Source organism: Mesoplodon densirostris, chromosome 15, assembly GCF_025265405.1.
Source record: "Mesoplodon densirostris isolate mMesDen1 chromosome 15, mMesDen1 primary haplotype, whole genome shotgun sequence".
Taxonomy (NCBI): domain Eukaryota; kingdom Metazoa; phylum Chordata; class Mammalia; order Artiodactyla; family Ziphiidae; genus Mesoplodon; species Mesoplodon densirostris.
The window spans coordinates 27,246,788-27,272,346 of NC_082675.1; the positions used below are offsets into that span (position 1 = coordinate 27,246,788).

General features: G+C 53.2%; 1 protein-coding gene across 3 annotated transcripts in view; it reads right to left on the reverse strand.

Moving 5' to 3' along the window:
- LOC132502717 (protein HIRA) overlaps window positions 1-25,559 on the reverse strand; it is a 74,723-nt gene that overhangs the window by 35,989 nt on the left and 13,175 nt on the right. Inside the window, exons 2-13 of one of the 3 annotated variants that reach the window (XM_060118784.1) lie at window positions 22,371-22,433; window positions 21,036-21,146; window positions 19,747-19,837; window positions 18,442-18,536; window positions 13,139-13,234; window positions 11,960-12,120; window positions 10,118-10,285; window positions 9,519-9,632; window positions 7,480-7,550; window positions 6,809-6,914; window positions 4,758-4,973; window positions 3,799-3,884 (exon numbers count right to left, since the gene is read on the reverse strand). In XM_060118784.1, coding sequence (XP_059974767.1) covers window positions 3,799-3,884; window positions 4,758-4,973; window positions 6,809-6,914; window positions 7,480-7,550; window positions 9,519-9,632; window positions 10,118-10,285; window positions 11,960-12,120; window positions 13,139-13,234; window positions 18,442-18,536; window positions 19,747-19,837; window positions 21,036-21,146; window positions 22,371-22,433 — 1,378 coding nt within the window. Of the gene's footprint in view, window positions 1-3,798; window positions 3,885-4,757; window positions 4,974-6,808; window positions 6,915-7,479; window positions 7,551-9,518; window positions 9,633-10,117; window positions 10,286-11,959; window positions 12,121-13,138; window positions 13,235-18,177; window positions 18,247-18,441; window positions 18,537-19,746; window positions 19,838-20,827; window positions 21,015-21,035; window positions 21,147-22,370; window positions 22,434-25,559 lie in introns of those variants that run through there. The other 2 variants (XM_060118786.1, XM_060118787.1) reach the window with 2 other exon arrangements.

Consider the following 25,559-nt stretch of genomic DNA (forward strand, 5'->3'; position numbering starts at 1 on the left):
ATTTTCTCCCAGTTTGTAGGCTGTCTTTTCATTTTGCTCATGATTTCCTTTGCTGTACAAAAGCTGGTAAGTTTGATTAGGCTCCGCTTATTTATTTTTGTTTTTATTTCTTTTTTAAAATAAATTTATTTTTAATTTTTGGCTGTGTTGGGTGTTCATTGCTGTGCACGGGCTTTCTCTAGTTGCAGTGAGCGGGGGTTGCTCTTCGTTGTGGTGTGTGGGCTTCTCTTGTTGCGGAGCATGGGTTCTAGGCGCACAGGCTTCAGTAGTGGGCCCAGTAGTTGTGGCTTGCAGGCTCTAGAGCTCAGGCTCAGTAGTTGTGGCACATGGATTTAGTTGCTCCGCGGCATGTGGGATTTTCCCAGGCCAGGGCTCAAACCCGTGTGCTTTGCATTGGCAGGCAGATTCTTAACCACTGTGCCAGCAGGGAAGCCCTTGTTTTTATTTCTATTGCCTTGGGAGACTGACTGAAGAAAACATAGGTACGATTTAGCTCAGAGAATGTTTGCCTATGTTCTCTTCTAGTAGTTTATGTTTTATATTTAAGTCTTTAAGCCATTTTGAGTTATTTTATTTTTTTTTGCGGTACGTGGGCCTATCACTGTTGTGGCTTCTCCCGTTGCGGAGCACAGGCTCTAGACGTGCAGGCTCAGCGGCCACGGATCACAGACCCAGCCGCTCCGTGGCATGTGGGATCTTCCCGGACCAGGGCACAAACCTGTGTCCCCTGCATCAGCAGGCGGACTCTCAACAGCTGCGCCACCAGGGAAGCCCTTGACTTATTTTTGTATATGGTGTGAGGCAGTGTTCTAATTTCATTGATTTACATGTGGCTGTGTAGCTTTCTCAACACCACTTGCTGAAGAAACTGTCTTTTCTCCATTGCATATTCTTGTAGGGCTCCAATTTTGTTTCTAGAGAGTATCACTTCCTCACTTCATTTACTGAATTAGGTAATGATTCATCACAGATGCAAAATATTACCTTTAAAGTTCTCATAAATATTTGAGTCTATTTCTGAGTTTTCTATTGTATTCCACTGTTCATGTGTCAGTACCTCACTATTTTAATTATTATAGCTTGTAAGATTTAATTTCTAGTGGGGCTAGTCTTTCCTGATTAATCTTTCCCAGAAATATTTTAGCTACTCCTATGTACTTTTTCACAGAACTTCAGAATCAGTTTGTCTGATGCTGAAAACTCCTGTGGTTATTTGTATTGGCTCATGTTACATTTATAGGCTGAGGGAGATTTGTCATCTCATCTTTATGATATCGAGACATCCTATCTAATAAATGGTATGCATTTCTAGTAATTTCTGTGAATTTTCTTTTAGGTATCTCAGTAGAGTTTAAAATTTTTTCTTCATAAAGATCTCCATTTCTTGTTACATTCTAGGTATTACATTTGTGAAAGTGATTTCTTCCTTTGCATCTTCTAAAGGTAACTGGTGCTACTTGATCTTGCTATGTTGCACCCAATCATCTCATCGTCTTCTTTTACTGTCTATGGTGGTTTTTCCAGTTGATTCTCTTGCAGATTATACCATCTTTGACTAATGACACATTTACCACCTCCTTTCTAATTTCTTCTTTCTCTTAACTAACCATAGGAGCTGGGATCTCTAGAACAATGTTAAATTACAGTCACAGGTGTAGACATGTGTTCAGTTTTTAAATTTAACTTGAAATAAGATAGTTTAACAAGTTTAACAAACATCTATCTGTTCCCATTTAACTGAGTTTTAAATAACAATGATGTTGGGTTTAATAAAAATGCCTCTTAAGCATCTACAGAGATGATCATATAATTTATTTATTTTGATCTATTGACATGTAGGAGTAAATTAAGTTTCCCCAAATCATTTGAAGCATCTCGCTTTCCTGAAATAAATTTTACTTGTTTATAGTGTATTAGCCTTTTAATACATTGTAACATGCTGTTTGTTATGATTTTATTTAGGATTTTGCATTGACATTTGGAAATAAGATTGATCAGAAATTTATTATATCTTTGTCACATTTTGATTATGAAATTTCAATACTGTGTTCATTAAAAAAAAAGATTTTGCAAGCTTTCCTTCTTTTTCAAAGCACTAGAATATTTTCAATAGTATTAGAATGACCTGTCTTTAAAAGTTTGTTAGAATTTTCCTCTCAAGCCATCTTAGTCTGGTGGCCTTTGATAGGTTAACTCTTTGACAGTGTCCTCTATTTCTTCTATAATAATTCATCTGTACAGATTTTCTTCAATTTTGGTAACTTTTGTTTTCCCCAAAATAATTCACTTTCAAATTTATTTGCAGAGTTCAGCAAAGATGTCTTTCACCCTTTTGATTTATTCTTCATCTGTGATTATTTCCCATTTATGTCTATTTTAAATATTTGCAACTTTTCTTTTCTTTCTTGATTAGATAAGCTAATAATTACCTCTTCCATTGCTACTTGTTTTGACATGGGAATCAAGAGGAAAAAAAGAATCAAGTTCTGGTGCCAGAAATATGTGCCCCGTGGCAGAAAGCTGGCTCAAGGCCAGGCAGGAAGTCATCTACCACCTCTGCCTCCTCACCAGGTGAGGCCTGGAAGGATCCACAGAACAAAAGTGCCACCACCACTTCTACCACCTCTACAAGCCTCATTCCCATCAGCTCTGAAATGTTCAAGCACTGTCACATACTTGGTTTCACTTGGTTCTAATAAAGGCGGGCAGGTGACATTCTCTGCATAGGTTCATAATGGGAAAAACGTTTGATCAAGGGAAAACCACTCTATGGCAGGAGTCTGGAAGTTGGTTCTGGCTCTACCTGGTCAGGTCACTGCCCTCCAGGGCCTCGGCACTTGCACACCTGACATGAGGAGGCCATCAGCACATCACATGACTGAAGGTCTCCGCAGACTTCAAGGGAAGATATGGAACAGCTCATGGAGGAACTAGTGGGAAATGCAGAGGACTACTGTGTGTGGTGCCCTGAGTAGACGGGCTGAAAAGAGTGAGTCATCTTGATGTTCGGCCTATTCCTCTCACATGGGGCCTTATCATCCTTTGAATCAATATACCTCACTTTGGGGAGAATGACCAATACAAAAGCAAGCCTGACGACAGATGCCAAGACAAGGACAAATCCAGCTGAATCCACTGTCCTTCTCTGCTCTGTCAGGGAAATCTATCCCCCACCCAGCAAGTCCACTTCTGGGAAGTGTCCTGAGGGAACAGTCACAGGTGTGCTCAGAGATTCATTTACAATCACAAAACACTGTACAAACTACACGTCCACAGTTAAGGGGCTGGTTAAGTAAATCATGGTGCGTTCACAGGCAGGGCACCTGGACCGTCAGCAAACCAATGCTTCAGAGGACTAGTTATTAAAATGGATGCAAGGTCAAGATACAGGAACAAACAGGAGATACGGACACGAAAACGTTAACAGTCATCGTATCTTTGTGCTTTTACTGTTTTCCACAATGTGTACATATTCCTTTCTTAATCAGAAACAGAAGGCTATAAAAGTGGAAAGAGAAACAGAAAAAAAATCAGTCTGACTTTTCTCTCCCTGGTATCTTCAACAAAGCAGGGCCAGCCTCCCTGCCCGCCTGCACTACCATCAGGTGTGCACAGGGCTCTGCAGTAGCGCAAGGCTTTGAGGCTGCTGGGAAGCTGGAATCAACTCACTTCCAGACTCTGTGGGTGAGGCTGGCCCAAGAGCCTGTGAAGTCCTGGTTATGATAGTGCTACCTGGCGAAAGGAGAGAGGAAGACCTCCCAGAGAAGGCCACAGAAAGCTCGGTGAGTGAACGAGTACCCGGTGTCCAGCTGTGCTATGCAGAGAGGTGTGATTCTCCTCCGACCATCTGCTGTCCGAGTCTCAACTTGTTTCTTTAAAAGATTCTGGCAAAGTAGAGAGACATAAAGGAATGGAAACATTTCTGAATCTCCGAATACCAACAAATAAGACTTCTAATGAAATGTATTCTAACTCCCCTGTGGCCTTTCAGATACAACTAAGCTAAGCCACTCATCAAAGAATAAGCGTTTTTATCAGGGTGTGTGCTCGACCTCCTGCACAGTAAGGCAGCAAGGACAGATGCTCCCAGGTGAACCAGCTCCAACATCTTCCTTTCTATCTCCAATTCCCACCTGGCCAGGTCCCCAGAGCAGCGAGCACATGCCCAGCCGGCCACACGCACCCAGCAGCCATGGGGCTCAACAAGGGAGCTAACAGATGAGACCCCTGTCTCTAAGCCACAATTTCAAACTTTCTTTCAATGAAGGCTCACAACCCAGGGTTTGTCACACACTGTGTCTGAACCACCTGGGGAGTGTGACACCCTGCACGAGCTCCCGGAGAGGGTTTTAGCTCCCAACATCTGTCCTGTTCCCTTCCCATCTCCACCCTGACCCCCCAGGGAAACATGGGCTTCCAGAGGAAGAAGGGGGAGTCAACAGACGTCTCTTGAGGGCAGAGCCTGAAACCCACTGTTCTCAGTATCTAGAATCTCCTAGAAAGGCTAGAGGTGAGGTATGAAGTTCCCCCAAAGGATGCCCTCCTCTGGATCTCCTTGGGGCGGGGCCTTTGATAAGGTGCCCTGGGCCCCGCTGCTGCCGCACGCAGATAAGGGCAATAAGGCCGAGTGCCCCACTGCTGGGTCCCAGCTCCCTGCCCATGTCTGTGCACTGTCTAGACGGCCTCTGGCCCTCCTGGCCTTGTGCCGCCCCTGGGCACGTGCCTGTGTCCTCAGTGCCGCTGGGCCCAGCCCTCACCTTCCTGATGTCCTCTAGACTCTCCCCATTGACGACGCCAGCAACCGAGGTAGTGGAGCCTGTCTCTCTGGCCGCAGAGCCCTTCTGGTCCAGCTGCTGCTGCTGCTGCCTCCGCTGGTACTTGAGCATCTCGGGGTTCTCGATGACGGCGGTGGAGAGCTGGGTCTCGGTCATGATGGCCAAACTCTTGCCGTAGGTGGACTGATGGATGCGGCTCTAGAGAAGGCAGAGAGAGGGAAGTGCAACAAACTGGCCGGGACAGTGCCCACCAGTGGGCGAGCTGTGTGCTGGCCCCCAGCTCAGAGTGAAAGACCCCTGGGCAGGGTCCCGGAGCCCTGGATGCTGGCTCTCTGAAACCTCCCACCCTGTTTGCCTGTTTAGATGACTCAGGAGAGGCCTTGTACCCTCCCTCGATGTTTACAGCCTTCAGGGATGAAAGTAGATGCGTAACCCTCAGGAAAACACCTACAGCAGGTCTGGTGCAGAACAAACAGCAACAAACATTTGCTGAACTGAAATTATGACATTCAAATTGCTAATGTAAGGCTATTAAATCACTCCAAGGACCCCAAACACTTCTTGGGAATCAGACACTGAAACCCAGAGCTGCTTTCACTGCTCCAGCTGTAGCCATCAGCCCTACGTGGCTGGAGGTCGCCATGGGGCCGCTAACAGAGCCCCTAAGAGCAAGGAAAGGCTGGCACGCAGGCCTAGGGGAACCCTTCTCTGCCCGCATTGCCCCCAACACATCCTGACCCTTCCAAGCAGGGCCAGCCCCACCTTCCCCAGTCTCAGCAGTCCTGTGCCACAAGCCAGGCTGTGTGAGGGCAGGGACGGTGGCCCCAGCACACTGGAGTGGCCAGTGTGACAAGGAGCAGACTTGCACATGGTGTGCTAACGACCAAAGCAGAGGTCAGTAGGACACCTGCCTCGCAGGAAGGATGCTGGGCGGGCAGCCTTGGGGCCCACTCTGCAGGACCTGGAGTGCCTGCCTGTGGCCAAAACTCCCTCCCCGGCACCCCTGGAATCTCGAGGCAGGATTCAGAGTTCGGCCCTACTGTTCCTCAATTGCAGGGGCCCTGCCTGCATCCAAGACGGGTTACAACTCTCTAAGGAGAGGGGAGGTCACCTGACGACAGTGACCAGTGGAGGGAAGAGCTGGGGCTGCGGACACACTTGTCCCCCCACCGACAAGCGACCGTGGGTGCCAGGCCAGTCCACTGTGGTGAGTGAGGCCGACTCTGAAGCCCGAGGGGTAACATTGTAGTGGGGGTCCCCATAGAAGCCTAAGAGGGGTCTCCCAGCAGCAATGGCACCCTGAGGGGAGAGCTGCCGCCTGCCCTGGGCTCTCGGAGCCTCTTGCCCCCACGTACTGGTGTGGGCCCACTTGCGGGAAGGCAGGCTCCTAGTCTGAGGCAGGGAAAGCAGTGCCTGTCACCAAGTCCCCGAGGACGAGCACTGGCCACCCTGTCCTGGGCAGAGCATGGTGGAGAGGAGGCCTGGCCCCAAGGCTGCGGATGGGCTCATGCTTCCACTCTCAGACCTCAGGGTCACATGCTATTCTCCTCAGTGAAACAGGACCAGCCCTGCCTGGAGGGGTTTTGTGTATTTAAGTGAAGAAACATGGCCCTGGTTCTGGCACACAGTAAGTGCTAGGAAAGGACTGCTATCACTGTTGTAACTGCTGACCTGAGGCCAGTATGTTAGCGAAGGACAATGGGGGAAGGGACGTGAGCAGCCCTGGCAGCCACTCCCACTCTCCCAGCGTGAACACCTCCCAGGGTAGCTATCAGCTCAAGAGGAGATGCCCAGGTTTACTCAATTCTATTTTCCGCAAGATGTTACGGAAAAACCCAAAGGAATTTTTTTGCCAACCCAATAGAATGGATTTCTGACATGAATAGAGGTTCATTTTAAATTAAATCTCTCTTGTAGAGAAGACAAGGATTATAATCTACAAGAGGCAAAGGACCAGGAATGCTTTAGGAAACAATGTGTCTGTGTAGGTCACAGGAGGAGGTCCCTCAGAGCCGCCACGGCCGTGCTCCTACCTTCTCCTCCTCACTCAGGGGGTCTCCGAGCTCGTCCTGGGAGAAATCCAGGAACGCCACAGAGCCGTCCATGGAGCACACCAGGATGCCCAGCCCGTTCAGAGTCCTGGAAAAGATGGCCATCAGCAGCCAGGCGCAAGCCCCGCGGTGCTCGCCCGCCACGGAGTGGCCCGGGGAAGGCAGAGCCTGGGGAGAGGCCCCCACGTGCTCATGGGGAGGCGGAGGTGGGGGCGACAGTCCCATTCTACAGAGCTCTGGGCCCTTTAGTTCTCAGCACATGTACAGAGTATCTCTCACCCCGTGCTTTGTAAGAGTTTCATGTTCATTTATCTCATTTTTGAAAGCATTAAAAAACAAACAACTGCGAGGGAGTGCACATCTAAATGAGGTCGCTGAGAAGCATGAAACGGCTTTTACAGCCGCACTACTCCGATTCACGCAGTGACAGAACCAAGTGCAACCAGGATCATGCACTCTCCTTCCCAGACGAACACCAGTCTGTCTGAGCAGGGGTTTCCAGTAGCGCCAGGAGCACAGCACCCTGGGGTCTGTCCTGGCTGCGACACCTGGGATCATGGCTGCCCAACCCTAATCACACCCAGGAGGCCTTGAGCTCCAACATGTGGCTCCTCCTTTCCTAGACCATGCCTCAAACCGAGAATCCATCTTACCAGGAAATGTCCATGATGGATTTGTCAAACAGCTCATGGATGACAACCAAAGGCCGTTTTAGACACGTGAGCTGGAAGGAAAGGGTGGCAGAGGTTAATGAATGAATGAGGCCCTCTGTGTCCACTCTGCTCAGCTGCCGCCACCAGACCCAGGAGGCTTGGTCTGAGCTGGGCTGACACGTAGGGCGTCTTCAGCTCTACTCAGACGGCCACCACCGAGACTCCACCGAGACTCTGGAACCCACGCCTGCCAAAGACACGTGTGCCAGCATGGGGTCTGCCCCTTTGGGCCTGGCAGGGCAGACAGCTGTATACACATAAGACCAGCCATGGAGGAGGGGGTTCTAGAAGGCCTACCCAACAGGGATGGGATGCCAAGGCCTGGGCAGGGAATGCAGCAGCAAAGGCAGGTCCCAGGACAGGAAAACGGCCTCAGAGAGATCCTAGCACCCCTTCTCAAGGCTCACGTTCGGGTGCATACACATATCCAAGGCTCCATGTGACCAGCGCCACGCACCACACAGGTTCATGTTGCCCTGACCCAGGCCCCAGGGTAGCCACTATTAACACTCTTCCTCTCTTCTGTCTTGGACAAATACTTTATTAAAGTTAGGCACACGGTTGCCTGCTTTTTCATTTAATGCAGAATGAGTGTGTCATCAACATCCTATGAAAACCTGTGTCTGGGGACCGTACCCGCCACCTTTCCCATGCACATGTGGGTCATCTGGTCCCCTCACGTGGCCGAGCACTTGTCCACACTCCCACAGCAGCAGGCATAGCTCTCACACACAGGGCCTGCCTGTCCTGCCCACTGGGCCTGGGCCCCTGGGTGGCGGGCTGGGGTGGGAACACACCTTGAGGGCAGGAGGCGCTAAGGCAGCCCTAGTCCTGAGGATGGGACTGGAATCTGAGCACCTGGAACCCATGAGAACTTTGCCCCATCCTAGTTCCACTCCCCAAAGAGAACCAACCTGGCCTTCCTTCCACAGACATGCCTACAGACCCCCCAGAAACCTGGGACCTCTGTCAACACCTGACCTGTCAGTGATGTTTTGGTCTAAGTACCAGGGATGGAGCCCAGGCCCAGGGGAGCCCGGGAAGAATGCGCGTGGACCACCTAGGACGCACCAGGTCCAGGGTCTGGAATGGGGTCACAGGATTGCTCTGCGAGAAGCAACTGTCCTAAATGCAGCCAAAGGATAACCTCCAAATCTACAACTTCAAATCCACTCTGCTTATGGGGAAATCAATGATAAGGAATAAACTATTGGGGTTTTTTTTTTGTTTTTTTTTTTTTGCGGTATGCGGGCCTCTCACTGTTGTGGCCTCTCCTGTTGCGGAGCACAGGCTCCAGATGCGCAGGCTCAGCAGCCACGGCTCACGGGCCCAGCCGCTCCACGGCACGTGGGATCTTCCTGGACCGGGGCACGAACCCGTGTCCGCTGCATCAGCAGGCGGACTCTCAACCACTGCGCCACCAGGGAAGCCCCAGAATAAACTATTGTTAACGCAACACACACAAAGCTCAACCACTTTATGCCAAGTGAAAAGAACACAAGATGCAAAAAAGTAAACACTGCACGACTCCATTCATATAAAGTTCAGAAACAGGCAAAGCTCATCTACATGACAGACATCCTTAGTGCTGCTGCCCTGGCTGAGGGGGGGCTGGGGGCAGGGTCCTGACAGGGAAGGGGCAGGGAGCGTTCCGGGGCAATAGTTACACGGAAGTAAACATGTCTGACAACAGATGCACTGAGCTGTGTACTTCAGGTAGATCCACTATGGAGGTTCTATATCTACACAAAGTTCTTTCAAAGGAAAGCCAACACAATATGCCAACTGCGGCCCTGACTACTGAAGGTGTGATCTGGGTCTGGACACAAGAGCTACTCTGGCTGGGTGGCAGGGTGGCCTCTCCTGGCCAGGCCCTGGTTCAGGGCAGAAACACTCACTGACCACCACCAGAAGTGGGGGGTCTCTCCTCTTTCAGGCAACCCCTCCCCGCGGAGCAGCGAGCTCACAGTAGGGCTCACCCAGACAGAGAGCGAGCGGTCCTTGCTGCCGACAGCACAGCAGCAGTACGGGCAACTGGGCTTCGCAGAGCTCCCATTCTTCTGCTTCTTCTTGAAGATTTTTGGGTTGAATTTCTAAAACCAAGTAACAAGGGTTAATTAGTAATTAATCAAGCATCAAGCACGCACCCTACGCCAAATATGAGACATACCAGGATCCCAGCCCAGCAGGTGTCCCCCAGCCCCGGGCACCGGCACGCATCATTGCGCCTTCACAGCTACCCAGCAGGCCTTGTGCCAAGGATGACACGTGTCCTAATCAACGTCTGGTTCTGGTGACATTCATCACGTTAAATAAAATATTAACTTCATATTCATCACGTCCATTTGCCAATAAAGCACATGGATATGTATTCTATTTTGTATAACTAGTTTAAAAATATTGAAACATTAAGTATTTAAAATGAACCAAGAACCTAACAACGTGTGCTGAATTTCAGAGGCCACCATCTCAGTCCAACACATGACCCAGGACTGGGGAACACAGCACTGCCCAGGTTCCGGGGGTCCCACTTAGGGCAGCGCTGATGGCCGGCCAACCTGAGGCCAAGGGGACTCACCACGACAGTCACAGCTTTCCGGTGCCCGACAAAGTCCATGTTGGTCTTCCAGCCCTCCCGTTCGATGATCTGGGCGGTGGGGCCGGAGTTGTTCATGGCGTGGGCAGACACCAGGTAGTGCCCATCAGGGGACCAGCTGAGCCGCAACACGTGGGTCGTCCCTCCACACTGCAAGAAACGTCTGTGCTTGAAAAGAGCCCAAGGCCAACTCTGTGACCAAAATTGGCCCCAGGAATCAAACTGAGCTCTGATGTACAAATGCACGATGGTGGAGCATGCCCAAGCTGCCGGCTACATGGCCAGCTTGACTCCAGTCTCTCCGGGTGAGCTGATAGCGGGGCCGTCAGGAGACCGGTAGGGGCGCCATTCTACCCTCCCCCACTGCACGGCAGCACAGGCTGAGGGGACGGCTGGACAGCCACCTCTTTTCACTGTCAACCCTGTCTGGGCCAAATTTATCTGACCACAGACACTTTCTCCTACCTAGCACCGGGGAACCACACAGGAGGTTTGCAGACCACGTGTTGCTGCGGAGAAAGAGCACTGCTGACCCTCGGAAGCCTGGTCACAAGTCTCTCTCTGCACTGCAGCCAGTGACCACCAGGCCCCACCTGCTCTCTGGAGCCTGTCTCCTCGCCCAAAGCCTGGTGACGCCACCAGCCAAGGAGAAGAGGTTTGTAAAGTCCATAGAAACCATAAATGGCACAACAGAAAGGCACTGTTCCCCTGACCCAGGCAGAGGCAGGGCACCCCTTCACACCATGCCTCCTGCAAAGTGAGATGACATTGGCTAAAAGCCAGCCCCTGAAGGTCAAGGTCAGTCCAGGGCAGCCCGAAAGGCTTAGGGGTTAAGATCCAGGCTGCGCAGCCCTTGGGGAAGGCAGGACAAGGCAGGGCCCGAGCGCAGCATGGGGACACACCTGCCTCCACTGCCAGCCAGGTCCAAGCCAAGGCAGGACAGCCCCCCCAGAGCCTGAAGAGTGCTGCCAGCTCCTGCCGGATTCTAAACATTCCTGTCCTGCCCACCCCCCCACCCCCCCACCGCAGCCGCCCCAGGAGCCCAGTGGCTCTCCACAAGGCCTGCAGCCCATGTCCTCTCACACTAGGTGGCTGCCAAGGAGGGCAGAACTAATGAGGTAAGGACCAGGCTCATGGATCCAGTTCAGGAACTTCTGTGGGTTGGGGGACAGCTGAACATGTGATACCCACTTTTCTCCACAGCCAGCCCTGATCAGTGGGCAGGCGTCTATTCTTCCTGCAGAACTTCGTACTCAGGTCCCTTCCTCCAAGAAGCCCTCTCTGACGTGACCACCACCTACCCCCGCCCATTTCTGCCCACTCTGGATAACTCCATCTCAATCCACGTTCATTTCCTGTACTCAGGACAGCCGTACACACAGGAGTCACTCAAGAAATGTCCACTGAATAATGGCGACCTTGAGCTCTGGTCCCACATGAAATCAGACTCAAATGAGGGAAGAGATGGTAAAATACTACACAAGCCAGTGCAGTCCAAGCTCCAGATGTTTTGCAAACTGGATTGTTAACACCTTCCACAGGAGCCAGCCAGCCTGCAGAGCGAAGGTCAGCAAGCATGGCCCAGCGCCCTCAGGAAGACACAAGAGCCTCCTCCACCCCCCACGTCCCCCACACCCCAAGGGGCAGTGTGCTGTAAACTCTTCAGCTTTAACACCTACAAGCCTTTTCACTACAAAGGTGGACGTTTAATAGCTTCTGAGAAGTGAACGATTTTCATCACCCGACTCTGGGCTCCCCGACCACGTGTGGACCCCAGGCAGCCCCTGCTCCGTGTGGGGGTGGGGGGCCTGCTGGGCCTCTTACCTCATCGAAAGGCTTGGTGATGCTGGTCTCTAACTGCCAGTCCAGCGTTCTCCACACCTTCAGGCTGCGGTCGTCGGCTTGAGAGGCAATGTATTTACCAACAGGGTCCCAAGTCAGGCCCTTCACCAGGCCAGAATGGCCTCTCAGAGTAGCTAGGATTTCTGTGAGGACAAATAAGTGAGGTTGGAAAGGCATTACCAAGGGGTAAACAGTGACTCTGTCTAGAAATGGGCCATGGGCCGGCCGGCCAACAGAAGGGGCTTCAGGAGTTGCCCTGACCAGCCCCACCCCTGGGCACAAGCAGAAAAGTCTGTTCTCACCCAGGAGGTGGGCACCACCCATTTCCCTCCAGCCAAGCTGAGACATATGGGTTGAGGCTGCACGTGCCCTCAGAAGGGCAGGCGGCCAGGGCCAGAGCTGAAATGCGCCGCCTCACCTTGCTGGCAGGCGCAGCCCTGCCCATGATTTCCTTTCCGGACAGGAGCCCGTGCCCATCTGAGCCCTCCCGATGTGACCCTCCCTGGGGGACCGGGCCCTGCGCTGAGTGAGTCTTCTGCTCATCACCACTGAGGACAAAGGGGAGGGAGCTTGGACCCCAGAGAGCTGTAAGCTGAATGCCACCCCAGCCACGGTGGCTGGGCCGAGTCCCCACGCACGGTGGAAGCTTATGAAGAGAGCAAGTGACTGGGACCCGAGCGTATGAGAAGAACATGCTCCCGTCACCAAGCAGGGACTAGAAGCATCTCACTGGCTGCAAACCGCAGTGCCATCCCAGGCTCTGCCATCAGTAGGGACTTCAAACACGTCAATAGAAAAACTGATCTTCTGCAAAACTGGATCTATCAGCTTGCTTATGCTCGAGGGCGTCACAGAGGAGATGGCTACTGGGCTGAGGCCAGAGCCCGGAGTGGGAGGGCGCACCCTCGAGGGCAGCTGGCCGGGCTCCCAGTGCCAGGGGTCCATCCGCACAGCCTGCAGCAGGGACACCCATGCCGGCACTTGGTTACTACTATTTTTCTTTAACGTAAACTTTTCTTTAAACCTTAAATGTGATTGATAAAGAAGACCTGAGTTACTGACAAGACAGGCTGGCTGCCACCAGCCGAGGAGACCCAGCCCACCCGTTCCGGACACCGCCGGGCAGTCCCACGGACAGGCCACCAGGGCAGAGGTGCGGACCTGGGAACTTCACTGCGTTCCAGATGACCACGGTGTTGTCCACACTGCACGAGGCCAGCCAGGCGTCATGGGGGGACCACGCTACGTCCATCACATCTGGAAGACAATGGCCAATGGTGAGTCTCTTACCTGGTGGTGGATATGGACACGGCGCAGCTCCACCCTGCCAGCTGGCCAGTCAGCAGCCCCCTGGCATTCTCACACCTGAGGAGACTTGACCTGGGACCATCATAACTAGACTTTTCCAAACCAACCTGAAGAACTTCCCCACTAAGGTTCTGCAATCAGTCCTGAGATCAGAAACATCTAACGGCCCCACCCCACTCCCTTCTGACAAAGCACTGAGGGCCTGGCCAAGAGTGTGGCACCCGTGCCACTGCATGGCCGGGTCTGCAGCCCTCGGGCCGGCTGAGCCACCTTCTCCAACCCTAATCCGGCCTCATCAGAGCGCGGCGTGACAGCCAAGGTCTCCCTGGTTTCTCCAACCTCAGTGCTTGGTGCGGCACCGGGAGTGTGGAGGGATGGCTGGTGAGGTGAAGAAACAGGAAGAGCAGCCAGTCAGGAGCCATCTAGTCCTTTGCTCACAGGATGATTTAAATCTTCAGAGTCAGCTCGACAAGACCACCCATGCGGGCAGCACTGTGATCTCCCGTGTGTGTGCCGGCGCTGAGTACGAGCCCGGGCCCCGCTGTCCTGCTCCGCGTTGTGTGGCTGAGGGCACTTGAGACCCGGAACAGACCTAACTCAGCAGCAGACTTGGACCAGGTTCCAGTTCCTCATGCCCACGAGCACACGTGCCCACGTCGTTCTGCACACCCCGGGGCGTTTGAGACGGATGCCCCACCGTGGGAACCTGGGCGGAGCACCTGGGCATTTTCATGAGTCTGGATTCTTCCCATTTCTACTAGCAGAATGTCCTTTTCAAAAGTCCCTTTTTAGCTTGAGGATTATGATTTTTTTCCCTTCTAACTTATTGCGTACATTTTTATGTTTGAAGTTCCACCTTAATTCGCAAAGTGAAGACTGTGCACATTGGTGTGTCTGAAGCTGTCTTCAGGGACTCCTCTGTTCCTACCCCGTCTGTTGGGAGGTGATTTGTGCTGGCAGGTCTAACGAGAATGCAGTGCCTGCTAAAGGAGGCACAGGAACCTCTTCTGGGGCCCAGAGCGTGGGTGGGATTGGGGGGCAGCCGTGCAAACCACAGACCCCCCTGTGCTTCCTGAGTCCTAGAGCAGAGACATGCTCACCTGGGACTCCAGAAAGGAGACCGGTTTTCTTAGCAATTTCCATGGACTATGGACAATACAGACCTTAGCTGCAAATTCCATCAGTTTACCTTCCTATGCTGTAGAAGGTTTATGTAGTAAAGTCAGTTATTCTCCTTTGTTGTATTTTTAAAAATGATTTCTCTTATTGCTTGTTAACTTTGAAAAAATATTCCCTCTGCTGGAGGTCTAATAAATATTCAATTCTGTTTTCTCTTGCTTTATTTAGAACGTTTCTTTAATACCTGGAATTTATCATGCTGTCTTTAGCTAAGGCTCTACATTACCTTCCTTTCACCCACGAACTGCTGAATGGCTGGTTACCCCGTCATGTGTGGGGAACGAATCTTGCCTTCTGTTATTGGTCATCGGTGCCATCTTCACAGCACACCAAGCTGTCAGGAGCACTGTAGCCTCCTTCAATGTTGTTAACTTTGTTTGAATGAGTTCTCCCACGTCCTGACTCATCCTTCCAGACACCCTTTGGAGTCACTGCTGAGTTCTGCAGTAAATCCACACACATGACATGACTTCCTCCCCAAACCCCAGGTTTGGAGCTTCTGTCTTCAGACCATACAACGCCCTTTCCTTCTCGCCACAGCTCTACACACACCTGAGACCCTCCCTGTCCTTGAAGATGTAGGTTTCTGGTCACTGTCATTCCCGCCAACTCTCCAGCATCATTCTTGGTGATTCCAAGAGGATGATTTTTCTAACACCCTTAAAGTCCTCCACCTACTCCAATGACCTTGGCTTCTGGCCTCAGCCATCGTTCCCACAGTCATGCCCAGAGACCCTCCCTGACAGAGCACTGCGACCCCTCCCTGGTCTTACTGCCCCCCTCCCTGCCGCCACGTCCCCCGCTCACTCTCCGATGGGTCTTCCAGCCGCTATAGCCCTTCCGTCTCCTCATTGGGCCTGGAGTCCATCCTCCCCTCAGCTCTTCTGCTGTCTTTCTTTGCAGGCGCCTGACAAGACCAGCTGGGTTCTGTCCAGCTCTCTCCCCCGGTCTTTCCTGAGCACCTGCCAATTAGGCCTTTACTCGGCTTCACCAACAGGAACCACGCTTGCCAAGGCCACCGGCGGCTTCCATGCCATCCAGTCCAGCGGCCAATCCTCGGTGTTCACTCGACCGTGAGGCAACGTGGGGCACACTGCTTGCTCTTGCCTCCTTCAAATGTTCTCTCCACCACCTTCACTGGCTCCCCGGCTCAGCCGCACCCTAGGATCCTCCCCTGTGCTCCAGGCTCACCCCCCAACAGCCAGCCCGCAGGTCCACTCACCCTGCTGCCAGGCACTGTGGACCCAACATGTCCACTCGCCCCCACACCCCCTCCCACCTCAAGGGAGGCACCTGCATCCCTCCTGCTGCTCAGGCCACAGTCTGGGAAGCCGTCCCACCTCCTCTGGGGCCTCACCTCACTTCCCACCCCAGGGAGCTTGTGTGACCACCTGCCCTGATTTCCACCATGACCCACGGCCCCCGACAGGCTCTCACCTAGATCACGTCACTGGTCTCCCCAGTGCGGCCTCGGCCCCCCACCATATGGGCTCCATACTGCTGCCCAGGCCTCCACACTGCTCTGCCTCACTCAGAGGAGAGCCCCTCCTGGCCCCCTCCCCTCTGCACGCCCCCCACCCTGGTCCCAAGCCCACGTCTACACTCCATCTGCTGCCCCGGTTGCTCCCTCCACCTGGATAGCTCTCTGCAGGTCCACATGGTTGTCCCCTCATCGCCATCTGCTCAACCCCTGGACGCCACCTTCTCAGTGAGACCCTCCTTGGGAATCTGAGTAAAACTGCACTTATCTCTTTCTATCATTAGATATTCCAATTGGCTATGACTAGTGAAAGACAGATAATTAAAAATCTTCTTATATGAGGCCAATTCAAGGACTTTTTTTTTTTTTTTTTTTTGCGGTACGCGGGACTCTCACTGCCGTGGCCTCTCCCGTCGCGGAGCACAAGCTCCAGACGCGCAGGCCCAGCGGCCATGGCTCACGGGCCCAGCCGCTCCATGGCATGTGGGATCCTCCCGGACCGGGGCACGAACCTGCGTCCCCTGCACCGGCAGGCAGACTCTCAACCACTGCGCCACCAGGGAAGCCCTCTCAATGACTTATTTTTATTAGTCTGAAGTGCTTTTCAATGCTTTATAAGTCCTAAAAGCTTTATTCCTCACATCATCTCATTTTTCTATTGTTTTCCAGTTTGTCAACCTACTTCTTCTTTTTCTTTTCTCTCTTTTTTTTGGCCACGCCACATGGCTTGTGGGATCCTTGTTCCCTGACCAGGGATTCAACCTGGGCCCCGGCAGTGAGAGTGCTGAGTCCTAACCACTGGACCGCCAGGGTTATTCTGCTTAACTTTATTCTGCTTAACTGTATGGCAGAAATTCCAAAATAACAAATGCGGTGATAGCACCCATGTTTGTCTTTTCTCGGTATCAATGGGAACAAGGCTCAACTGTGAACTATAATATGTGCCCGTGGTTTGAAAGACACAGGGCTCTATCATGGTAGGGAAACAGCTTTCTATGGCCATTAAAAAAAACTATTTTTATTAGCAATTGATGGTGTTACCAGGACCACTGCAAAAGGAGTGGCAGGTATCCCCACTGAAGGTGGGCACCCCTACCTGCCTGGTCGAGGAGAGCCCCGGGGTGGTGGGCCAGGAGGGAGGGCGAGGTTATGCCTCAGTCCAAATCTCAGGTTAGGGGCCCCATGAAAGTCGTCACTCAGGCCCCACCCCACTTGGATAACCTCATGGATACCTTGTCCAAGTTCCAGAGAAGCCTAACTGGACTCCACTGTGAGCACCTGCCAGCAAGTTAGGGTAAGTTACACATTTTTACTGTTATCAAAGATAATACAATGTTACACTATCAGCTTTCAAAGATGTGGACTCAGTCTGTGGTCTCTAAGAGGTGGGTCTGTTCACCTTTAAAGTGTCGTCTGCAGAGTGTGTGTTGAGCACAGACTGCAATGGACCATAGCTGATTCTCTCCTGCCCCATCTCCGCCCCCCCAGCCCCCAAGCTGCAGGCTCAATTCCAACCAGCTCGGGACACCCCCAACTCCTACCCCCAAAACCCAGCACATCCTGCACTGAACTGGCATCCAGTCCCGTAAACCCATGGTCGTATGGTCTCAGCAGAGGATACCGCTGGCTCCCCAGGTACCCAGCTAGGGGTCTCCCTCACGCCTCCTTTTGCTCAGCCCTTCGAAGTCCCCAGGTCAGTCTCCTCCTCTATCTCAATGATCATAGGCCTAGTTTGGGCCCTTGCAGTTTTCATCTGAACCCCTGAAACTGCCTTCTTTTCCACAGGGCTGTCAGATGATCCCCCTCTCAGGCCTCCACGACAAAGGGCACCCTCATTAGCAGGAGCGCAAGCCTTCCATGACCTGCCCCCACACACTTAGCCAGCCCCACCCCGCGCCGCTTGCTGCCGTGCAGTACACGTCCAGCGGGGTGAGATGCTGCCAGCTCACCATTGGCACCAAGCCTTTCTGGCTTCTGCTGGCCCCTGCCTGGTACACCCTCCCAGCTATTCCCGGCTAGACCGCAGGCTCTCCGAGGAAGACTGAATTGCACTGACTCTGGTATCCCTGGCATCTGACCAAGTGATGTCAACTTCAGTCCAAATCTGAAAAATGAATTTCTTTCCATACCAAGCCTATTTAAAACACTTTGCAAACTCTCTCAAAGTCAAGTAAAAAGCTTTACAGTGGGCCCCCGTGTGCGGGTTTCTGTGGAATAAAGAAAGTGCGCTTACGGACTTAGCGATCCACTGATGGAGGTAGTGACTCAGTTCCCAGGATAAACAGCGGAACGTGGGGAGTTCTACATTAAAGATATAAACATACAGCCCATGAGGGCAGGAGTGGGGACTGACGCAGCTGGAGGCAGGCAGCGGGGAGGGGAGGGGTGGCCCAGACACAGGGCTGCTCTAAGGACCCACAGTCCACAGGGGCCGTGGAGGTGCCGCTGCTGCTCTCGGCCACCGCCGGGGCGCCCACCCCACGGGCAGCCCACTCACCGCCTGAGTGACTCCGCAGGATGGAGACACATCGCCACTGCTCCACATTGGCAAGCTTGCCACTGGAGCCAAACACGGTGCTGGGGCCGATGTACCTGTGTGAGAGAGGAGTCAGAAGGGCACCCGGGGACTTCCGGGCATCGCAGAGACAAAGCAGACAGACAGCGGCTGGCAAGGGCCAAAAGGGTGAACAATGGGGGCTGACTGGGCAAATTATATCTGTTCACTGGATGGAACACTACACAGCCTACACCGATCTTGGGAAAATGTCCATGGGATAGAATTAAGTGAAGGCAACAGGTCCCAGAATGTCATATACAACACGATACCACACGTCACCTACGCCGGAAAATGGACCAGAAGGACATACGTGAAAAATACAAAAATATTAACAGTGGCTTCCTTTAGACGGTGGGATTACGATTTTTTCTCTTCAATTTTCCAAACTGTATACTAAATACGCTATTTATGTTGGCTAAAGCAGCAGAAGCAACACTATTTTTCAAGCCCTCCTGTAAGGACTTGAACGCCTCTGCCTTAACACCGGGACAGGGAAAGCACTGGAACTGGGGTGCTCGCTCCTGGGTCTTGAGCAGTCACGGAGCCCTGCAGACATGGCGCCAACACCTCGGACCCCCAGAGGCTCTGTTAACACCCTTAGCTCCTGTAGAATTCTTCCAAACCTACAGGAAGGGCTCATGGAGGCAGCTGGCTGGGCTGAAGGAGACAGTGTGCGTCTGCTCGCCAAGCCACAGCCTTGGGGACACTCTAGCTGAGCAGGAGGGTGGGGTCTGGTCCCCAGCCTGGCTGGCCCCAAAGGCCCAGGACCTACCCTAGGAGACTCCAGGAGATGGTCAGTTCATTGTGGGTGCAGAGCAGGGGCTTTCAGGGAAGGTGGGGCTCCTGGGAGCCCCAGGTAAGGCTGACAGAGAACGAGGTGAATGGCAAGAGGGCCGGCTCTGGATCCCCCACCCCAGATCCCATCAGAGCACCTTGTGTGTTAGGAAATTTCACTTGAAGGACAAAACAAATGAAGCCATCAATGTCAGCCCTGGAAGGGACGAGCCCTTCTTTTTCAGGTGAAACCCTGCGGCCCTGTGAGGAGAGCTGAGCAGGTCCACAGTCAGGTGGGTGGCCACCCACCACCCTGGTCAGGCCCCGGCTGCCCCGCCTACATGTGCTTCCTGGTACTCATCGAGTCAGAGGTCTGGAGACCTCAGTGCCAGGGTGGGGAAAGCGACTGTGATAAAGACCAGCAAAGAAGCTTCTAAAAATAAAATGTGAAGAAAAGAAAATGATGCTTACGTAGCCCGCTTCCACACCATAATCAGTTTGTCATCTCCCCCAGAAGCTAAATACATCCCACTGTTTGACCACCGCACACAGTTCACACAGGCTGGGAAGAAAAGAAAATAGGGTGATGAAAATCCAGTTGCCATGCTCATTTGCTTTGTGCAGTTTGGCAAGATGCAGAGGGTTTACAAAATCTAATCTATCTGATCTATTCAAGGTACCTACTGTGTGAGAGCCCCAGAAGAACAATTCAGTTCACGCACCAACCTACTTGTGCTGTAAGAACAAATACCAGAGCAGAGTCTGGAGGGGAAACGCTACGTCATCTGAGAAGCATTAGTACTTAATCAAACAGTCAATAGGAGAAGTCTTTCCATGAAAACTGGTAAGTGACTAAATCTCATTATTTCAAAAAGGCTGTCAAATGATGAGGTGTATTTCTGAGCAGGGATAATTCTCAAAATGAGGGCATGTACTAAAAAGGCCAAGACGCCTTTCCCAGAACTTTCAGGGGAGCAGCTTGGTAGAGCATAAAACTCTGACTTCAAGCCACCTACCAGCTCTTTTTCCAAACTTGTCAACACTGCAGGTAGACTGGTCCTGCACTTATAAACTAAGGCCAGGAGAAATCCCTGTTGGCCCTGATGGGTCAGAGCCTCTGGAGCCCCACAGCAAAAGGGACATTATCCAAGATGTGGTCCACACGTGGCCTGCAGGCACCTTGTGTTCTGGGGTGGGGGACGCCAAGGGGTGTGTCAGGGGAGCAGGAACACATAGCACACAGGGAGGGGGCATAACTGATAGTGGAGCATCTCGGGGGGCAGCTAGGTTGGAAACCAGAGCCAGGTATGGTCACCCGGATGCTCAAGGGCAGGAAACTAAGGCACTACAGCAGGAAAGGAAACTACAACACTGTCCAGTGGCCACAAGGGCCTGGCAAAGGGCCCCAAGTGACATGGCGGCCATCTGAGACATTTGGTGAGCTGTCTTTTGTGTACCCTTCCCCGGAACCCTACTGCTTCCAGGTCGCTGGCCCCAAAGCCCCATGGAATCAGGCAGTAACGACTCATGAGCAGGAAATCACCAGAGGTACCTGCAGACTGTCCAAAGATGGTTCTGTGGGCAGGCCGAGTCTTCTGCTGAATAACTCACCCAGGTGTGCAGCCAACATCTGTGCCTTCAGACAGCAGGCCGAGGGGAGCTACCGCCGCACGGGCCTTATCTCTCTAATTACAAACACACGTGCTAACCTTGGGCACTGTGCCAACACGCAAAGCCTGCAAAGGGCCACCCTGTAATACCTAAGTGATTGTCCATCTGGCAAAGCATCTTGGGGACATTTTCATCCTTCTCGTCATCCTCCTGGAGGACTGGAGACATATTCCAGATTACAACCTTCCCAGAATCCTGTCCTGGAACGAAGGAGCAGAAACAACTCAATGTGTCAGGAGTGTCAATAAGAGCCTGTGACCCGCCCTCACCTAGCTGTCAGAAGTCAGGGCTGATAGATCAGCGGGATCTGAGTTACTATTACGTGTCACAGGGAAGGTGAACAAAAACAAGTGCCGCTGGGGACTGGAGGCAGTGGGCTCAGTAGGAGGCTGAGGCCAGCCTGGGTCTGCACTGAACTCTGGCCTTGTCTCTAACACAGGTCCACCAGGGGCCCCTAGGAGGTCCTCGTGCCCACCCAGAACCCAGACCCCTCATATGGAACCCAAAGAGGCTGTGCACAGGCACCCCCGCAACCTCCCCTCCCCTCTAGGTGCTGCTTGGGGTCCATTGCTGTTCCCACAGCTGACTGGACACTTTGAGAACCAAGACTGAAATGTGCCCTCAACACAGGAAAAGGATCGTTACCATCTTACCTGCCCTTTGCCATCACCTACAGATGGGAGGTCAACTAAAAGAGGGCATTTGAGGTTCCTGTGGTCATAAGCAGATGTAGTACTCTGCTAAAAATATACATCTATGCATTTTAGTAATGTTTTCCATTACTGATAACTAAAAAAGGGCAGCCTCTCACTAACTTTCTGTTACCAAAGGCAAAAACTAGTAAGTGCCTAGAAATGGACATGTCAGAATTACTATAAAGCATGCTTGAAATGGCCTCTTGGCCAGTAGGTAAAAATATTTCCTCAACAGCTCCCAAGACCTCACTGTGCCAAGTCGGGCGGGAAGGTGCGCCCCCTCTCGTGGACAAGGACAAAACTCCGGCCCCCCAGCTAAGTCCAGAGCTCCTGAGTGACACAGTTGAATTCTTTTGAGCCCAGAAAAATAAGCTTCATGACTACATGACTAACTTCATAATTTAGCCACCTCCTCCCTTTTTCAAGGTGAGCAAATGCTACCAGAGACCTTGCCTCAGGGGCTGGGGCTTTGTCCACAGGACCACCGGCCACTCCCCGTGCTCAGTAAGGTGGGGATGCAGACTGATTGTAATATGAGCCTAGTCAGCGGGAATCTGCTGCCAAAGTAGTTTCAGAGAGTATGCCAGAGCCACAAAGGGCTTAGATGTGACCTGCCACATCCATGCTGACGAGCAGCAGGCTTTCTCCCTCCTCCCAGCTCCTGGGCATCAGGAGACATGGGGTGAGGCGCAGGGCTGTGAGCGCTCCCTCCACTACCTGTGAACATACCTTGTCCTCCAGTTGCGAACTTGGTCCCATCAGGGTGAATATCAACTGAAAAAATTGGCTTGCCTGGGAACAAAGAAAAAAAACACATAACATCTCTCTTGGCTTTTATTCACTGGAAAATAGCAGCAAGCTCAAACATTTAAAATATTGGTTATTCATGTAATGTCCCTAATCACTGCTCCTAGAGAAAAAAACAGGCTACCAATAAATCACCTGTGAGTTAAAAGACTCTCCAAGGGACATCAAATAGCTTAAAGTCTGAAAGTGGGACAAAGCGTCCTGTCACTGCGGGACTGAGCCCACAGACCCCGGCACTTACACTGATGTCCACCGGATGAAAGCCCGCCACCTGCCAGGTGTGCATGTTTGGAAAGACCATAAGCTACTGGGGACAAGAGCCCTGAGTCACAGGGGCTGCACCTCAGCCATCTCCCCATCCCAGGGATTTGTACTTGGCTGCAGCTGGGACACAGGTAGCCTGGCTCTTCTGCCTGGCCATCCGACAGCTGCGCAGGACCAGTTGCTGCAATGCATAGGCATCGCCTCTCTCGTCGTGACCCTGCTCCCCAAAGCCCCCCCACCCCGTGTGTTCTTGCTGCGTTGACGTCCATGGAGAGTCGCCTTCTCAATGTCTCCTCCAGCTGAGCCTCCAGGGATGGCCCCACGGTGTGGTCAATCAGACAGTCAGGGAAGGGCTGTGGTGCAACATGGGCCCAGTCCCCCACCAGGGGCCCATGAAGCTGGATAGCCAGCTGGGCAGACCTGGCTGGCAAAGGCGCCACAGCAGACTGTGCCTGTGCCGGGTGGGTGTTTGTCCAGCTCCCTGGCCTCCTTCAGCTTCTGGCCTGGGCCTTGGGAGGGTGGCTCAGAAATATCTGCTTAGGGACAAATGAGACGCTTGACAATGAACTGGACATCAGCGGTCGTTGATACAAAGGGCTGTTGCCAAGGGGTCTCTTAGTTGAGGATGCTCTCTCTGTCACCCAAGAGGTGGTGGCATGGACACTAGCACGAGGGTCACGAGCTCTGGAATCACGTGGCAGCAAGTGCGGGTTGGGCAGGGCCGGCGATGGCTGCTTGAGAGCTGAAAGTCCTGCCAGGGCTCCCATGCGAGCACGGAAGATCAAGTGCTGGGACCAAAAGGCCAGCGTGGCCCGAGGCGGCACCCAGCTCACCCCACCTTCTTCTGGAGGGCCCACCCCCACTGTCAAGCTGAAAGTGAGCTTCCACAAGACCAGGGAAGTGCCCCCTCCCTCTATTAGTCATTATGTGGTCCTGGGGGAAGCAGCGGTGCAGGGCTATCAGCAAGCAAAGGTGCCAAATGCAAACGCCCTACTGCGTCTCTAGTAGCAGGGCAGTCACTCCAACAGCAAAGCCTCTACAACAGGCCCCGGTCCCTGAGCCAGAGCTCTACAGTGACAGGTCAAGTTCAGCCCGGCAGCTGCCGACCAGTCTTGAGCACACACAGTGTGTTCAAAGTCATCCCCCTCACACAGGAAACTCAGTCCCAGGCCACTGTGAGCACTTGTTCCCGGGGTACATGGGACGAGCCCCAACACAGCCGCACTCTCTCCAGCGTAGAGCAGCTGGCCCACCAGAGCTCTTCCTCAGTAGGCCAGACCCTAACAGTCCCCTCTTAACCTTCAAGAAAAGAGCCCAGAAACCATCCCCCGGGGGGCCCAGGAAGGCAGGTGCAGAGAGCACGGGTGAGAGGACCTGAAGGGCTCACACTCAGGCAGGTGGGGACGCCTGCGCCCTCCTGGGTCAAGTGTCTGCCACCAGTGACACCAGAGTCCCACATGCACTGCTGCGAACGTGCCACCCTTTCCCACAGGCTGAGTGGGTGGAGGGAAGCCATTGTGAAGGTGGTTTCCTGCCACCCGCGCTGTGAGAAAGAGAAAGGACAAGCGGGGGCCATGGGCCGAGCCACCCAGCGCCGAGACCTGGCGGGGCCCTGCTGGACGCCAGGGGAGAGGGAGCAGCTGGCACCGCTAAGGCCTCGTGAAACTCAGAAGAGCAGGCGTCTCCAGGGGCAGGGGCTGCGACCCGGCCGTGCCTTCCTCCAGGGCCAGGGCCACGCGGGGGTCCGTCTGAGGGGTCTGCCTTTCCAGGGCCAGAACCGCTGCACCCCGGCCCCCCACTGCTCCCAGGCTTTTCTCAAACCAGCAGGCAGCATGGCCCGGGGCCTTCCCTCACTCATTTCACCACGAGGGGGAAACGGAGGCATGCAGAGAGGTCTGGAAAGTTGCCCAAGGCCACACAGCTGCCTGGTAGAGGCCAGGTATCTGGCCCCAAAGCCCAAGGTGTAAACTACCTGCCTCGGGGGAACCAATCCCCGAAAAGCCCAGAGGGGAGAAATGAGGGCTAGCGAGCCAGAGGGAGGGCCGGCGAGAGTGTAAGCGTGAGCGTGCAGGACGGGGCCTGCTGCTCTGAGCATCGCCCTGGACTCCTCGGCTCTTTGAGCCTGGGTGTACCCCGCCCCCTGAATTTGGGCTGGCCCTGGACCAGTCTTTAACTAACAGAATGTGTGGCAGGCTTGTAAGGAAGCTTCGTTCAACATCTGCCCTCTGGAGAGAGCCTGCTGCCACGTAAGACGTCCAACCCCGCTGAGACCACCCTGTTGAGACGAGGCCCCAGCTGGCCACACGGAGTGAGAAGTGGGCCTCAAGGCTGGGCCCCAGGGCCCCAGGTGAGCTGTTCCAGCCCCGGGCTGCTCAAGCTGCCCCAGCAGAGCCCGTGAGGAGCTGGGATGAGCTGGCCCCACCGAGCCCTGCCAAGAGCAGCATCACAAACGATAATAAAGCCGTTGTTTTAAGCCAGCAAGTTTGGGGGTGGTTTGTTATACACGAGATAACCCAAGATGCCAGTTCATTCACTGTTCTGCTTAAGCCAACCCAAGCTGACCATTTATCATCTTAACCAAGAAAGTTCCAGCTCAGCCAGCATCAGTCTTAAGTGGCCACCAGTGAGGAGCATCCACCGGCCCCCGGGGTGCTAGTTAGCTCCTGAAGTCTGTATTCCCTCCTGGAGCACATCAAAGTCACTTGCCTACAAGTCACAGGCCAGCCTGACCCCCCAAGAACACAAAGAGCCCAAGGGCTCCACTGCACAGGTATCAATCACAGCCCATCCTAGGAGCTGACACTGGGCTAAGCAGACGGAAAGATACAGAAGCCCAGCCCTGCCCAG